General features: G+C 60.9%; 1 protein-coding gene across 1 annotated transcript in view; it reads left to right on the top strand.

Annotated features, from left to right (window-relative positions):
- Positions 1-1189: 1189 nt before the first annotated feature.
- Positions 1190-14808, top strand: part of AJAP1 (adherens junctions associated protein 1) — a gene marked incomplete at both ends in the record, with an annotated part of 34148 nt that continues 20529 nt past the window's right edge. The window contains one exon of the mRNA XM_082328881.1: positions 1190-1218. Within this exon, the coding sequence (XP_082185007.1) occupies positions 1190-1218 (29 nt within the window). The remainder of the gene's footprint in view (positions 1219-14808) is intronic.

Here is a 14808-nt window from a genome sequence, read left to right as displayed (position 1 = left end):
ATAACCAAAGCCTTTCTCAACACGTTCGCTTGTCCTCTTTGTGCTCCATTGTCTTTAAACGAGCACAGAGGAAAAAAGGCACGAACTTTCAGCTGAAGGAAATTCGGTGGCGGCGGCGGCTGCTGCAAATCCGATTCGGGAGCGTGAGGAGGAGGCGGCTGGGGGGGAGCCGCCGCTCGCCCGCCGAAGATCCGCGCTCGCACTCCCTCGGCATTTTCCCTGCAGAACAGATGTGCGGGATCAGGAGTGGAAACTCCTTTCGCGTTGTGCTCGGGAGCGGGACGCCAGCGGGCACGGCTCGCCCGGCTGCCGCAGCCCCCGCCGCCCCGGGGAGCCCCCGCCGCGCCCCGGGGCGCGGAGTCAACGCGCGTCCCCTGCCCCGGGGCCCTTGAGGTCGCTGCCCGGGGCGCGGGGCCCCGGCCCCGCGGGGCGGGAACCAGGCGGGGACGCGCGGCCCCGAGCCGCTGCCGCGCCGGGCCCGGGCCGGGGCCGGAGCGCCGCTCAGGCAGAGCCCGTAGTTCGCCCTCCCGGGAGCCGCCGGCCGGGCGCAATTCGCGGGACCGAAGGGGAAGGAGCGGTTCGGTGCCTCGGTGCGCGGGCGAGGGGAAGCTGCCGGCCAAGCGCGGCGGGAACGGCCGCTCCCGGCGGGTCCGAGCGGGGCTGCGCCGGCGGGACCCTCCCGCCGCCTCCCGGGGGGCTCCAGCGCCCGGAGCCGCGCACGGCCCCGGCTCCGGCTCCGGCTCCGGCGGCGGGTCCGCCCCCGCCCCGCCGCGGCCGCGGAGCGGAGGGGCCGCGCTCCGCCCCCGCCTCCTCCCCGCGCAACTTCCCCGAGCCGCGGCCCCCCGCCCCCGCCCCGCGGGTGCGCGCACAGACGCGGGCGCGCCGAGCCGAGCCGAGCCGCGCCGAGCCCAGCCGCACCGCACCGCACCGCGCCCGCAGGGGCCCGGCCGCCCCGCGCCTCCCCCGCCGCGCATGGGGCGCGCAGCCTCCGCGGGCGCGCAGCTGCCCCGCCGGCGCTGAGGGGCCAGGGCAGCCGGAGCGCCGACCCCCGCCGCCCCCGGGCATGCCCGCCCCGCTGGGCGCCGCCTGCCCCGCCGCTGAGCGCCGCCGCGGGCGCGGGGCGGCGCGCCCGGATGGAGAGCTGAGGCGGTGAGCCCCGCCGGGCCGGGCCGGGCCGGGAGACGAGACGATGTGGATGCGACGGCTCCCGGGAAGCAGGTAGGGCCGGGGCGCGGCGGCCCCGCGGAGCCCCGCGGAGCGAGCGCCGGCTGCGCTTCTCGCCGCCGCCCGCCCGGCTGCGCTCGGGGAGCGGCTGGCGGAGTTCAGGGATGAAGTTACGGGCGCGGGGTGCGGGATGGAGAGCGAGGCGGTGCGGCCCGGCGGCGCTCGGGGAGGCGCGGCCGGTCCCGCTCCCGGTCCCGGGGCGGCGGGGCAGCCTCCCTCCCTCTGCCCCGGGGCGGCCCGCGGGCTGCGGCCCCTCGCCCGCCGTTCCCCGCGGGCTCCGGGAAGGGCCCCCTCGCCGCCCCCTCGGGGGAAGGGGCCGGGGGGCGGCCGGGGCGCGGGCGGCGGGCGGATGCGCTCGGGAGATGAATCGGGAATTGCAAAGCCGAGGCGACGGCGGCAAAGTGTTATGTAACCCGTTTTCATTACCGCTGCGAAGTCATCTCAGCCGAAAGCTCGTTATTTCCCTGGTGCCGGCTCGGAGAACGCCACTTACCCGGCCGCTGCCCGCGCCCTGCCCGCCGGCCCCCGAGCCGCAGCAATACCGGGGTTTCTGTGTTTCGAGCCTGTCTCGGTGGAATACGTTTAAAGCAGCGGCGTGTTAAACAAGTAAGATCGTAAGGAGAACTACGCTGCTGTGTGCTTCGTGCTCTGTTCCTCTCCCCCCCCGCCCAACCTGGTTTTGCATTTAAAAAGTGCTGGTTTTGAGCCGGCGAGCGGTTGGTGTGGGGCAGGGGTCTGGGGCAGGGGTCGCAGCCTGCCGCCTGCCCCCAGCCTCCCCTCTGCGCAGTGCGAGAGCGGCTCCGGCGCCTCGTCGCCTTCCCCGGCTGCGCGCAGGGTCTCGCTGCTGCGGGGAGGGCTCCCGGGGCGAGGGGTCCTGAGCAGGCAGCCCCGCTCCCGCAGCTCGCCCCGGGCCCTGCGGCCGCTCCCCGGGGAGCGGGACGTGGCGCCCCGGACGGCTGCGGGGTGAGCGGATGGACGCGGCCCCGCCGCCAGCCCTACGCCGCACAGCAACTAGGGGAGCCCATCAGCCCGCTCCGCACCCCGCGCCCCTGCGCGCCGGCAGAACATGGCTGCTGCTTTGGGGGCGCGGGAGGGGAGGCGGGCAGGGCCCCCCGAACGCCGCGGGCAGGCCGCGGGAGATGCGAAAGGCCTTTGTCCGTCGCCCTTCGGAGTCGCCGGCGGCTTTGTCCCTCTGCCTGAGCTTTGGCTGGAGTCCTGGAGGGTGGAACTTGAAGCGGGGTCCTGTCTGCGCCGAGGGGCTGGGGGAGGCCCGCGGCTTTTCTTTTACACCCGCGTGTGCCACGCACCCTGTTCCAGAGGCACGTGGCAGGCGGGCTCCTGATGGCCCCCGGCCGACGCACCCTGACGGCCCGGGCACGCGAGCACCTTCACGCTGCTGCCGGAGACGTCTGTCCGTCCGTCTGCCGAGGGAGCGCTGCTGCGTGGTGGGAAGGACGGAGTCTCCGGGGAGTCTGCGGTGATGTAGTGACCTTAGGAATTACTCCTAGGGAAAGCACCCGAGGTGTTTTTCAGGGTGCCTTGCGTTTGGATTTGTTCTGTGGCAGATGAAAAGCCCGGTGGAGCTGGAGGGCTGTTTCCCAGGGCTGGAGCCAGCAGAAGACTGTAATCTTGGAAACAGAGGACGCCCTCTGCTTCTTTATTTTTGTGAAGAGTTTAGCAATGGAAACGGGAGCCTTCCGGTCGCTTCTCTCCTCGATTTGCCTTGCCGGTTTCTTTGCTGCGTATCCCGGATCCTCAGCGCCAGGCTGTCCTCTGTGCCGCCTCGGCAGCTTCCAGTCCCTCCGTGTTTTATTTTTAATAAGAGATAACTTTCCTGCTAACCTTGCCTGCTTCTCTCTAACTCTAATTGCTTCTGGCTTTATTTCTGACATTTCCCATGTCATTTCCCCTCATTTTCTTGAAGACTGCTAGAAATATAGCTCCAAGAGAAGCAGTAGACCTTTCCAGCGCCCGTTTCACCCCGCACAGTCTCTGCCTGGAGCTGCTGCCTGCCGCGGGGACGTGGTACCTTATTGCTCCTTTAAAGTCGGATTCCTTTCGCCCCGCGGCAGCAGTAGCTGCGTGACCTTGCAGGCGAGCCTGCTCCGAAGCCGAGGAGGGCAAGACCTGCAAACCTGCATCACTCGGAATTCTTCTGCCCTTGCTTTCGTGAAGGGGAGCTTGCTGCTCCCCCGGTTCTGAGCGCTGCGAGGAGCTGGGCCGGGCGTGCAGCGTTACCCCGCAAAGCCCCTGCGCGGTCCCGGGGATGCTCCAGACCCCCTCTGCCCTTGGCGGCACGGCGGGCGCGGGCGCTGCAGGGCGAAGGTCTGTTATTTGGGGGACGGCAGCTACTCCTGAGCGTGCACCGACATACGTGTGCGTGCGTGCGGCTGCGTCAGTGCCGGCGCCTGCCTGTAAGGGCACGACAGCTTTCTGCAGCGTGCCATCTGCCTGGCTTCTCGCTGTGGCTGAGGACTTCCCTTCCATAGCTACAAATACAGTATTTTAAACAATATGCCACGATTTTACAGCGTTTAGCTCCAGAGTGATTTGCAGTGTGCGTAAAAATACTCTTCGCGATTTCTTCCCAATTGTATAAAACAACTCATTAAAAGCATACATCCCTGCACATTGGCACTGAGGAAACTTTATGGGCCTTGTAGTTACTGCCAAAGCAAACATTTTCCATGAATTTCACTCATCAAGTTCGCGCTGTCAAATGTAGATTCAGCCGCTCGTCGAAGATGCAAGCCTTGCAGTCTGGAAAGTAATGAGAGCAGTAAGCAGTGGGAGTTAATGGCCTCCACTGAGGAGTCCTTACTCATCCCGCATCCACGCAGGGGCTGAGCTGGCTGCTCCCCGGTGAATTGATTGCCACAGAAATTCATCTAGTGTCACCGGCTATGATACTTAACAGCCACAATAATGCTTGAATAAACTGCGCTTTTATGCAGCGGTTCGTACCTCCTAACTGGCAGCAATTTCACAGATGAGGCAAAGGGAGAGGCGCTGGTCTTTAGCAGCCTCTTCCCCAGAGCATGAATAATTGTTGTAATAACGCCGGAGCCGTCGCCGCCGCGTTGCCTTTGTGGCGTCTCCGGCGGGGTGACGGATGGGAGCTGCCGCTCGCGCTGGATGCTTCGGGGGCCGCCGCACGTCACCCGCCGTCCTGCCTGCCCGCGGGCCGCAGGGCGTGCGAGCTGCCGGCCCGGCTGCTCCGGGCGCTGGAGCGCGCAGCTTGGTTTGCTTTACGTAACAGTCATCTGCTGAAAACAAGGAGTCGCTGATTTTCCTTCGAAACGCAGCCTGTACAGGGGACCAGAGCGAGGTAGAGACCAGCTCTCCAGGTGGCCCGATAACCTCGTTCCTACCTCTCCTCACCCAAGTCTGCTCCACGAGGTCTCCCAGCACGGCTTATTTACGTTCGTATCTATACGTATGTCTGCAGGGTGGCGGTGAGCGCCGTGAGCGGCTTCGCACAGCAGCTCCGTAGGGTGTGAATAATCCATATGACTTCCGACAGGTCTGAGGTTCATTATGGAAATGTATGCATGCTTAAGCCTTTAAATATAGCTAATAGGAGAAGGACTGGGAGGAAAGATTATGGGAATCAATATGCTGAGCCGGAGGAGCGGGAGCTGGGGCTGCTCCGCTCTGGGCCGCGGTATCCGTTATCCTCGTTCAGGGCTGGTGGGGAGGGAGTGGGAGACAGCAATCCGGGCCCGACGCCGTTTGGGTTGGAGACCAAAACTCTTCCAGCAGGGTAACTCCTGGAAGCCAAGAGCCTTGGGTGGGCTCAGCGGGGAGGATGGGGCGGCCGCGTCGGCGCTTTCGCCCCCGCGTTGAAAACAAAGGGGTTTTCCTCCCTTCGTTCCTTCCCCCGCCGCATGGTACCGCTGGGAGGGGGCTCCCGGCCGAGCCCGGCGCCCACCGCCGCTGTTCTGGGGGCGGCCCTCGAAGTTGCCGCTTGGCCCTTCTTCACCTTGAGTACACGGTTTTCATCTGAGTGAATTTTTTCACTGGAATAATGTAAAACTCTGGACCTGAACGGCCTCCTTAAAAATGGAATTCGAGTTGATACGAATATTTCCTATGGCTCTTCTTACCAGGACCTGCACCTACAGACTTTGATAGCTTACATAATTTCCTGTGATGGAGATGTACTTCATCTAATTTCACTTTGAAATGCATTGATTAAATCAGAACTGCTGGGAGATTTAAACTGAGTCTCTGTGGCCTGAACTTAACTGGGGGAGGTTTACCTGCCTTCATCCTTCAACATTAATTTGGTTTTATGAGGATTCCTTGTGAAATGAGGTTTTGTCTGCCGCTGAATTGCTACTGCTTTCTGGCTTTATCGGTTCCTTTCTTTGGCCTCAGCGGCTCTGCGAGTCGAAGCTGTGCTAAAGCCGCCTTTCAGCGCGGCGTTGGGTGCCTTTGCGTGGAGCCGCGCCGGGGGACGCAGCGGCGGCCGGTGGGCATTTCTGGCCAGGCTTCGTCTCTCGCCGGTGCCTCCTGCGCGCGTTGCCCACGCTGGAGGCGCAGCGCCCGCGCCGCTCGTGGTGCGGGCGGCAGGGCTGGGCGATGCTGCGGCGAAGCTCTCGCCCGGGGCCGGGGCTGCTGGGTCTGACGCTCCTGGGGCAAGATGGAGACCTGCAGCGGTAACCCCACGTGCAGGAGGATGTGTCCGCTCGTCAGTGCCGAGTGATTCAGCCTTTCTGGTACCAAGCAACAGCGATAAAAGGAAAAGAAATCCGGCTTGGCTGGTCATGGATGAGCAGTTGCATGGAAATAAGCAGGGACAGGGTCAGCGAGCACCGGGGGCAGGAGGCCCAAGCACCCGCCGGGGACTCGCCCGAGGTCCTGCCCGGCAGAGCAGCGGGTTGTGAATCCCCGGCAAGGCCTCTGAGCCTGCGTCCAGTTTTCTGTCCGAGACAACTGACCGCCTTCGGGCCAGCGCCCCACTGAAACTGGGTGGCAGAGACTTCCCCAGCCCTGTGCCAGCCCTGCACCCTCCACCTTCATTGGCTGTCCTGGAGAAATTAGATGGATTTAAAAAAAAAAAGGAAAAAAAAATGAAGCTTATCATTCATAAAGTGTTCATTTTCAACTCTGCTCTGCAAAATGTCTCATTGTGACTTGGAAATGATGTGTGGGCAGGAGGTATACTTTAATATGCCATCATTTTTGCTTAAATTTGCTCTGAAGGTCTTTCTCAGCAGCTCTGTTTTGCTGGGAGCGTTGTTGCATCCCCAGCGGCGCTGTGTCCGTTCTGCCGGTGGCTGCTGGCGCGTCCCGACAAGCGATGCTGCCGGTGCGCTCCAGCGGCGCCCAGCTCGCCCGGTGCTGCACGGTGCTGCGGGGAGCCAAAGCCGTTCCCCGGCGCCGCGTTTCGCGGGAAGCCCTGGCTGGAGCGGGTAACGAAAGCAGCTCGCCGGTTCCTAGCGAAGAAGATGGCTGGCAGGGAGGCGAGGCAGAGCCTCAGCTGCGAATCTGCTCCTAGCCCCGGGCCAGGCTGGCTGTGGGACGAGGCTTGGCTCTTGCAAAGTGGCGAGGAGGGAGCGGCGAAGCCTTCCTCTGCCTGGCTGGGGTGTGAGTGCTGCAAACTCCGCTGGCTTCCAAACAAAGGCTGAGTAAAAGCCTCTTCAAGAACAGCGCGTAGTCGGGGAGCGGTGACGTGCTTCCTGCAAGAGAAATACAAGTCTGGACCCTTGAGGGGGAAAAACTGGAGCTTGCCGGAGCGCGCGTGCCCTAACGGGAGAGAAGTGAGGGGATGGGGACGGGGACGTGCTGCTGCGGGGACCCGTGGCAGGGGGGTGGCTGTGTGCCTCGGGACACTGGCAGAGGACACACGCCGTGCGAGTGACTACGCTGTTCCGTGCGGGAAGGCGGTTTTGGGGAGTTTAGCTACGACCTCGCAGGGATCGGTCACTCCCATCCGGACGGGGCTCTGGCCATGCCTCCCTTTCTGCAGCATCCCGGGATGTTCAGGAGAATCTGCTTGTGATACGCGCTCCAGCCGTGGTTTATGGCCCTATAAATAGGAAATGTGGCTGCGTAATGCTGGCTTAGTAACTGCGTAAAGCTTTTCTGGCTCGGTGTGGGAGGGCTGAGGGCTCGTTGCTCAGCAGACAGCGTTTGAGGCTCCGTTAAGAGCAAGCGGCGCTGATTGATGTTGCCACTTGACTGCGTGTCATTCAGGTTAAAGACGTGGCAAGGTCGGGGGGGAGCCCGGGCTCCCCCCCCGGGGTTTACCTGCCTGGCGAGCCGAGCCGGCCGCACGCGCGGCTTCCTCGGGGACGCGTTCCTCTAATTGCCGGAGTCCCGTGCGTGACCCCGGCCCTGCGCCCGCTGCTTGCGATAGCATCTCCGCCTCCGTCTGCAGGACTCGAGTAATGAAGCGTCAGTTAATTGACATGGATTAGGACATCCACTTAAGTACCCACCGAAACGTGGGTGATTAATGCCGGGCGCCGAGGCCACGTGGCTGCGCTTCCCGCCGGGAGCGTGGCCGGGCTCTGCCTCTCCCCGGCAGAAGCCGACGCTCGGCTGGGCCCGCAGCGGCTGGGCGTTACACAGGCAAAGCATTGCCATTTCAGATGCTGGCAAGCCCTATTTTAGAAAGAGCTCCCGAGAAGAATAAACCCATTTTCTACAAGTAGTTGCCTTTCATGGGTTTTCTTATTAAGTTTTCTTTGGGAAGGATGAGGATAAGTTACCCATCTTCTTGTTTCTTGGCTTTGTAAGAGGCTCGCTACTCCTTTAGCGTCCTCAGACGTGAAATATTCAGGACTTACTCTGGGTTCCCGTCAGAGTGACATATTCTCTGGCAAAATCAATTTTGCTAATTTTGATGCATGAGGATGGAAACGTTTCTTACGGGCAGTTCCCTGGGGATGTTCTGCTCAGGCATCCGGTGGGAGGGGATACGATTCCACGTTCTTCCCTTTCATCCTTCCGGAGGTCCGGACCTGCGCGGTGCGAGGATGCGGGCACGTGGACCCGGCGTGGGGGGCGTTTGCAAGAAGCCGAGATACGGTGGGAGATGCAATAAATTGCAGGGGTTTGTGAAGAGCAGCGAGGGGTGTGGGAGGTCTCCTGTCGCCACCGCGCTGCCTGGCAGGGACCTCCATCTCCCCTTTGGAGATAACGCTCTGAGAAGTTTAATCGCTCCCGCAAAGGGGATTTTTTTTTTAATGAGATGCAAAGCACAGCGATATCTGACTCACTGGCAATTAGGCTCCGGAGGGTGTGTGCCCACAAACAGCACAGTGTTTTCTAGGCGCTCAGAGCGCCTCTGGTGACTCATGTTCACCTTGATCCGGCAGGATTTCGCTCCCGCGGCTGCCGGAGCGGGAGAGCCTGCGAGCTGCCCAGATGCTGTACGTGTGGTGAGGTGGCCGTGGCAGGGAGAACTGCGCTTCTCCGTGGAAAAGAAATTGTTCGGTGCTAAAAGGAGATTTAAACCTCTGTACGAAAGGATCAAGAGTCTTTGCCCCGGATTTCATTCTCTCTGCCTTCGCTTTCTATGTTGGTTTGGCTTTTTCTCCGTCTCTTTGGGCCGTTCGCTTTTCTCCATGACGCGTGTCGGGCTGTGCGCCTTCTCCAGCCTTGGGACGTCCCCGCTGCGGGGCTGTCCAGAGCCCCCGCACCTGGCTTGGGAGCGGGACCGCGGCAGCCGGGAGCTCCCCGGCACCGCGCCGGAGCCTCGGCCGGGCGGCGCGATGCCCTGCGCTGGGCTCCCCTCCCTCGCGCCCCAGCTCTCGTGCCTTGGCTTTCTCCAAGCTTTCCTACTGATGTTTCACACCTTCAAAGAGTGCTCTGCTGCTTCTGGTGGGTTTTTTTATTGTATTTCTTGCTCCATAAAAGCCATCTGTCTATCTGTCTGCTTTTAGAGGCTTTATTTCTCTCATCTTCTCCATTTATGTAAGAGTTACTGGATCTTTTGAAATTCTTTACGCTTTCCCTGTGTTCGTTCCCGTGGATGGGCGCTGAGGTTTTAGGGCAGGCTGTGCATCCCTGGGCTGCCGGGGACTTCCCAGGAGAAAGCCAGCTTTGGATCTCGGTTACTGTGGTGTGGATCAAGAGCAGCTCTTCTAGGAGACCACGGTGCTGGAGTTAAGACCCGAGTCGGTCAGATTTCCCGGGAGACCGCGCGGCCCCGTGCCAACATCCATCCCTCACTGCGGGAAGGGGATGGCTGCGCCCCGTGCCGGTCATCCCGGCGTTTCCAGCAGGGTCAGTGCTTGTCTTCGCTGCTGGGAAAGTGGAGCTCTTTGGGAGACCATCATTAAAAATCCCATTGGAAGATACTTTCTCCTCGGGTGTTTTCCGCAGCGGTATTTCCCGTTGATGTGGATATCTCAGCAGGCAGAGCGGTGGACTCCGATGTGCGGCTCCTGCGAAGCTGTATTGTGTTACAACAATGCAATGGGCCTATTTTAATTATTTTGTTTTAAAGCTCATTAAGCTGCTACTTCATACCTACTGAGCTAACTTATCTTATTTTTTAGATCAAAGCGTTTCCTGCATACGTTGTAATGACATGCTTGAGCACATTAATTTAGAAAATAAGATAAGCACTCAGTTTATTTACCAGTGAAGCGGTGGTGTTAAAGGGCGGAGTAAGCAGTAGCTTGTACCATCGTCTTCCTCCCTGTAGGTCCCCTCAGAGCCGGAGGGCTGGGTTGAAATAGTTGCTGTCTCTTGAAATCACCGCACCTTCGCGGAGATGGGCTTCAGAGGAGGAAAACCCCTCGTAAGGCTCTTGCTCCAGCCTGGGAGCAGGCAGGATTCTCGCAGTCCTGGTGTTCGTCCGCTCAGCTCCTGGCGGGGAGAGCCCCTCTCCTGCCGTCCCGTCCCGCAGCGCTCGGGCTTTGCATCCTGCTCTTACACCCCGCCACGGTAGTTTGGTCGGCGAAGGAGGCCTGATCATCCTGCAGAAACCCGGCTTTGGCCACAAATTGATGGTAGAGCGGTTGGATCTGTGGCAAAGGAAAAAACTTCATGAGCAAAGCAGGGAAATGAGCAACTCCTTCGTTTCTGGCTATAGGGGAAGCGTGCCTTCCTCTCTGAGCCCATGGCTGCATCGGGGAGCTACTAAACCGAACCGCTGTCTTTATTTATTCTGTACAGCATTAGGGATGATTTCTAAGCTCCTGAGTTTAGTGCTCTCATACATGTGTCGCAGTCCCTTCCCTTCAGCAGCACTGGCTTTTAAATATATTTGGTAAAAGGGGGAGGTGTTCCCCGCTCTCGCGGTGGCGATGGGAGAGGGCAGCGCGGTCCCGCACGCCCGGGGACCTGCCGGGTAGCTGTTGGCAAGTAAAGACCAGGAACCGATGCTGTGGGGCAAGCCTTGCCACGTCTCCCTGCCCTGCAGCCTTCAGACCGGCCGTGTGGCGGCTCCCCGTGAGTCTTCAGGGGGTGTCCCCTTCCGAAAGGCTTCTCTTGCTTTTTCAGCCCCTCTCCTGCTTATTTTCATCGCAGCACTGACCAGAAGTACCTTCTGCTCCCCATCTTGCCGTGCTGGTGTCTTGCTCTCGCTCCGATGGAGCGGCGATGCAGCCCCACGGTACCGGCTCCATCTTCGATCCAATTGACGTGAGATGTGCTGCTGTGAAGGCATGCTTCGGTTCCTACCAGGGCTGGGTCTGCTACACAGGAACGCACGAGGAGGTTTCGATAGAAGCTAAAATAAGGGGGAAACCCCCTAATTTCCTTACGTTTATGGGATTATTGTAATATCACCCAGAATGGAGCTCCAGGCTGTGACTCTTCAACAAGATTTTTAGTGGATTTGGAAATCTAAGAGAAACTTCCCAGCAAGTTGTGCCTGAACTGAAGCTCTTGCTACTGCCTGATCCCCGGCGCTGGTGCAAAATTCCAGGGAGACGAGTGAAATGAGTCGGCGACAGGTGCGGGTTTGGGCTGGAAAGCCAGCGCGTACAAACCCCCTTTATCCGGCGGGACAAAAGCCGAGTGTTAGTTCCGACGGTTTGATGAAATGCCCCACTGTCGGGCCCTGCCGCGCTAAATGCACGCAGTGTTTGCCGGCTGGGTCGGCCGGGCGCTGGCAGCGTGCAGAGTGGCGGCGGGGGAAGCGGCGGCCGCACCGTGGCTGCCGGGGGGATGCTCCAACGGTACCCCGGGCTGCGGGGGCCGAGCCTGCCGCTGAGCCATCCCGCCCTGGCAAGTGCTCGGGGTGCTTCGTTGCCCGGCCGGGGCGGGAGGCGGCGTGAGCACCGTCCCCTGCCCGCAGCACGCGGGCGGGCAGCTCGGGGCGGCTTGCCCGGGCCCTGCCTGCGACGTCTGGCAGATGAAGCGGCAGCCCGCTGGGTCTCGCTGGGGGAGCTAGGCCACGCACGGAGCTCCTTCTGCCGGAGCAGCAGCGCGTGAATCACCGAGCTCCGGTTTTGCACAGAAATTTGCTGAAGCCGTTTGTCTGAAGGCACACGCCGACTTCTGGGCTTCCTGCCCCCGGCGCTTTTCAAATCCTATCTGAAATAATCCCGCAAGACCAGGGAGAACACTACAGCAGATGTTGCATCCGTTTTAGAGCAAGTCGAATTAGGCTGGCAAGCTTGGACGACGTTCACCAGCTCGCTGTGTTAGCTGAGCTTGCGCTCATCCTCAGGCCGGCTGCGGGCACTGAGCACCCCTTAGTCCTGTCGGCGTCCACTGAAATGTTTAAAAATGGGAAATGGACTTAAAACCCAGGGTTGGAGTTTAGCTCAGCTCCAGCAGCAACCAGGCGCGTGGCCGCCATGGAGCAAACCTGCTTTTGCCTTTGCAGCAATGCCACGTGCGCCCGCTTTCTCCATTTTCTCCTTTTCCCTCTTTCCTGCGTTGCTCTGCAAGACCGTGCTGCTTCTCGCGGCGGGGGCGTGGGACGCGCTGTGGGGTCCCGCGCGGGCCCCGGGCTGCTGCGCTTGGGGCTTTGCCCTTTCTCTGCCTCCTGCAAAGGACGGGACCCGAAGGAGAGAGCAGCCGGGGCCGCGGCACTGCTGCGCCAGATCTGCTCTCTGACAGCCTTGGCAGGGTTTGCGCCTACCGCATCAGCATATTGGCGGTACCGCTGGGTATTAATTACGCCTCCCGCACTCGCGGCTATTCAAATGTTAAAATTGTTTATTTGCAGCTGGGCGAGCTCAAGACAGAGGCAGAAAAGCCACGCGTGAGCGGCAAACTCCGCCGCGGCCGCCCTGCTGCTCCCCTCTCCTCCCCGGGACACGGCTCCCCACGCGCGGGCAGGGACGGATCTGGCCGCCTCTGTCTTGGCATTTCTGTCCTGGGGGGGACGTGCTGCTCCCCAGCCCCAGCCGGCCTCTTTCCACCCCGTTTTCCCGGGGCAACGGGCGCCGTCTGCCTGGCCACGAAAGCGTGGTGGTGAGGATTCAGCCTATTTCACCCTCTGCTGATTTCCCTCCGTGATAAATCCCATCCCCTCCGCCCCGGGAAGTGGCGTCGGTTTAATTACTTGTGGGGAGAAGGGGGAGAGCAGAGGAACTGAGGACTTGTTTTAAATATCGCTTTTATTAGTAGGTAATCCTGAAGCTCAGTTCTGTAATATAGATAGGTAGTGATGTGGCACATTTAATTCACCTAGGTGCTACTGTGTGTCAGTGCCTTAATTCCCAGTCCTGGCTTTAAAGAGCTTGGCAGCCATATTTTCTCGAAATTTATAATCAACTTGAAAGAAGTCGTGGCTGCAGACGGTGCAGTGAGTAGTAAGTTCCCAGTTGCTGCTGGGTCTGGGTTCAGAGCACCTTGTCCCAGAACAAAACACCTTTTGGGAGAGAGGTGCTTGGGTGGGCAGTGCCCGCGGTCCCGCGCCTCCGCTGCCGGTGCCCGGGGGAGCGGGGCGGGATGCAGTGGGTGCTGTGCTGGGCGCCCTGCTGGGGTGGTCCACGGGGTCTCCTGCTGGTCCCGTGGCATAACTCACCACGTGCCTCTGGGCACCTGCCCGTGCCGCCCTCGCACGGGAATGCGCTGCTTCCTTCCTCCCAGCCCCGGCAAGGGTCCTGTGCCGGCCGGAGTGAAACGGTGATGCTGTATTTCCATGGCGATGGCTGGTAGTGTCACAAGGAAGGACAGTCGCTGCACTGCAGGGATCGTCACACACAAAAGCGGGGCTGGAGAGGAGAGCAGCTGCGGCAGGCGCCGGGTCTGCAGTCCCCACCTCGGCGAGGACACGCGACTGTGGGCCAAGTATCTGCCACCGCCGCAACTTTCCCCTCTGCCTCTTGCTCCAGCGTGAAAGTCACCCGCCGAGGTGCAGCGGCCTCATTCGTGCTCCAGCCAGCGAGTCCCTGCAAACGCTCTCACGACGTGTCATGCTCCGAATGCCTTTGTAGGACACACAGCCATGCTGCCAAGGATGCTTTTCCTAGAGCGTGGCACCCGCTTTCCTGCTGCGTCCTGCCTGGGATGAGCGAACATCACCCCGTCCCTCCGGCCGCCGCTCCCGCTCGCACCCCAGGTGTTCACCAGGATGTTTTTGTCTCTGTCTCGCTCGGTGTTGGAGGTCTGAAATGCGCGGAGTTTGTAAATCATCCCAACAAGGACATAACCTTGATTCCCTGTGCAATACCAATAGATTACCTAACAGGAGGCATGAAATGGAAGAATGGCTCCATTTGTATAATTCTGCATTAAAAATCAGCCTATTCTGCATTTAATGCTGCCTGTGAAGTGTCTCCGCAGTCAGGGGAGAAAGGGGCCGGTGCTGGAGCGCAAACAAGCACCTTATGAAAGGGACGCAAATAGGCCGCTCTCGCCGGCGCTGCCCTGCTGTTCACACTCGAGTGAGCCTTTGGAGGCTTCGGGGAAATGGGTTGTGCGCAAACGGCTCGCAAGCTGCTGACGGTTTGTGTTTTGCAGTTTGTCAGAGCCACTCGGTGCCCATGATCCCAGTTAATCGCGCGGACAGATTACCGAACTCGGGGATTTCTGGGCACGCAGCAGTTGCCTGATTTTGCAGCCGCTGGATTAACCCGCGTCCTGCCCGCAGCATCGGGCTCGCTGGCGGTGCCACCATCCTTCAGGGGTCCCTGGGACCGGGGCAGAGGCGTTTCCCTCCCGCTCCGTGCACCCCCTCTTGTGCATCGGCCGTGCTGGATGTGCTGGCTTCCCCTCCTGCATGCGTGCAGGCGGCAGCGGCCGATTTCCAAGGCAGCATCCCGGAGCAGCTCTGGGCTTCGCAGCCTTCAGAGCTGCGTGAATTAAAACCCCAGGCATTGCAGCGAGGTGGCAGCTTCTCTGGAAGCTCTGGCTCTGGCTGGGGCATGGCGGAGTGGGCGTGAGAAGTAGCCTGGCAGGAGGGTGAGGTGGCAGCGAGCCGAGGACCGGCACTGGGGTGCAGCCAGCCCTGGGCTCGGGGGGTCTCGCTCCCATCGTGCTCCCACAGCTGCCTCTGCCCTGGGGGTGCTCGTGCCCACTGCCTCTGTGGACAGAAATGCAAAATAACATGTGTGGAGGGTGGCAGAAGAGGCGTTGTGCTCCGTTTGTCCTAACTGCTCTCATCTTTGGTCTGTGCATTGTTTTTCCGATGGATTTCTGTCCAACTTCCATACTGTACCGCTC

Source organism: Platalea leucorodia (assembly GCF_965183815.1).
Source record: "Platalea leucorodia genome assembly, chromosome: 17".
In the NCBI taxonomy this organism is placed as follows: Eukaryota; Metazoa; Chordata; class Aves; order Pelecaniformes; family Threskiornithidae; genus Platalea; species Platalea leucorodia.
This window is presented reverse-complemented; position numbering and strand designations above follow the sequence as displayed.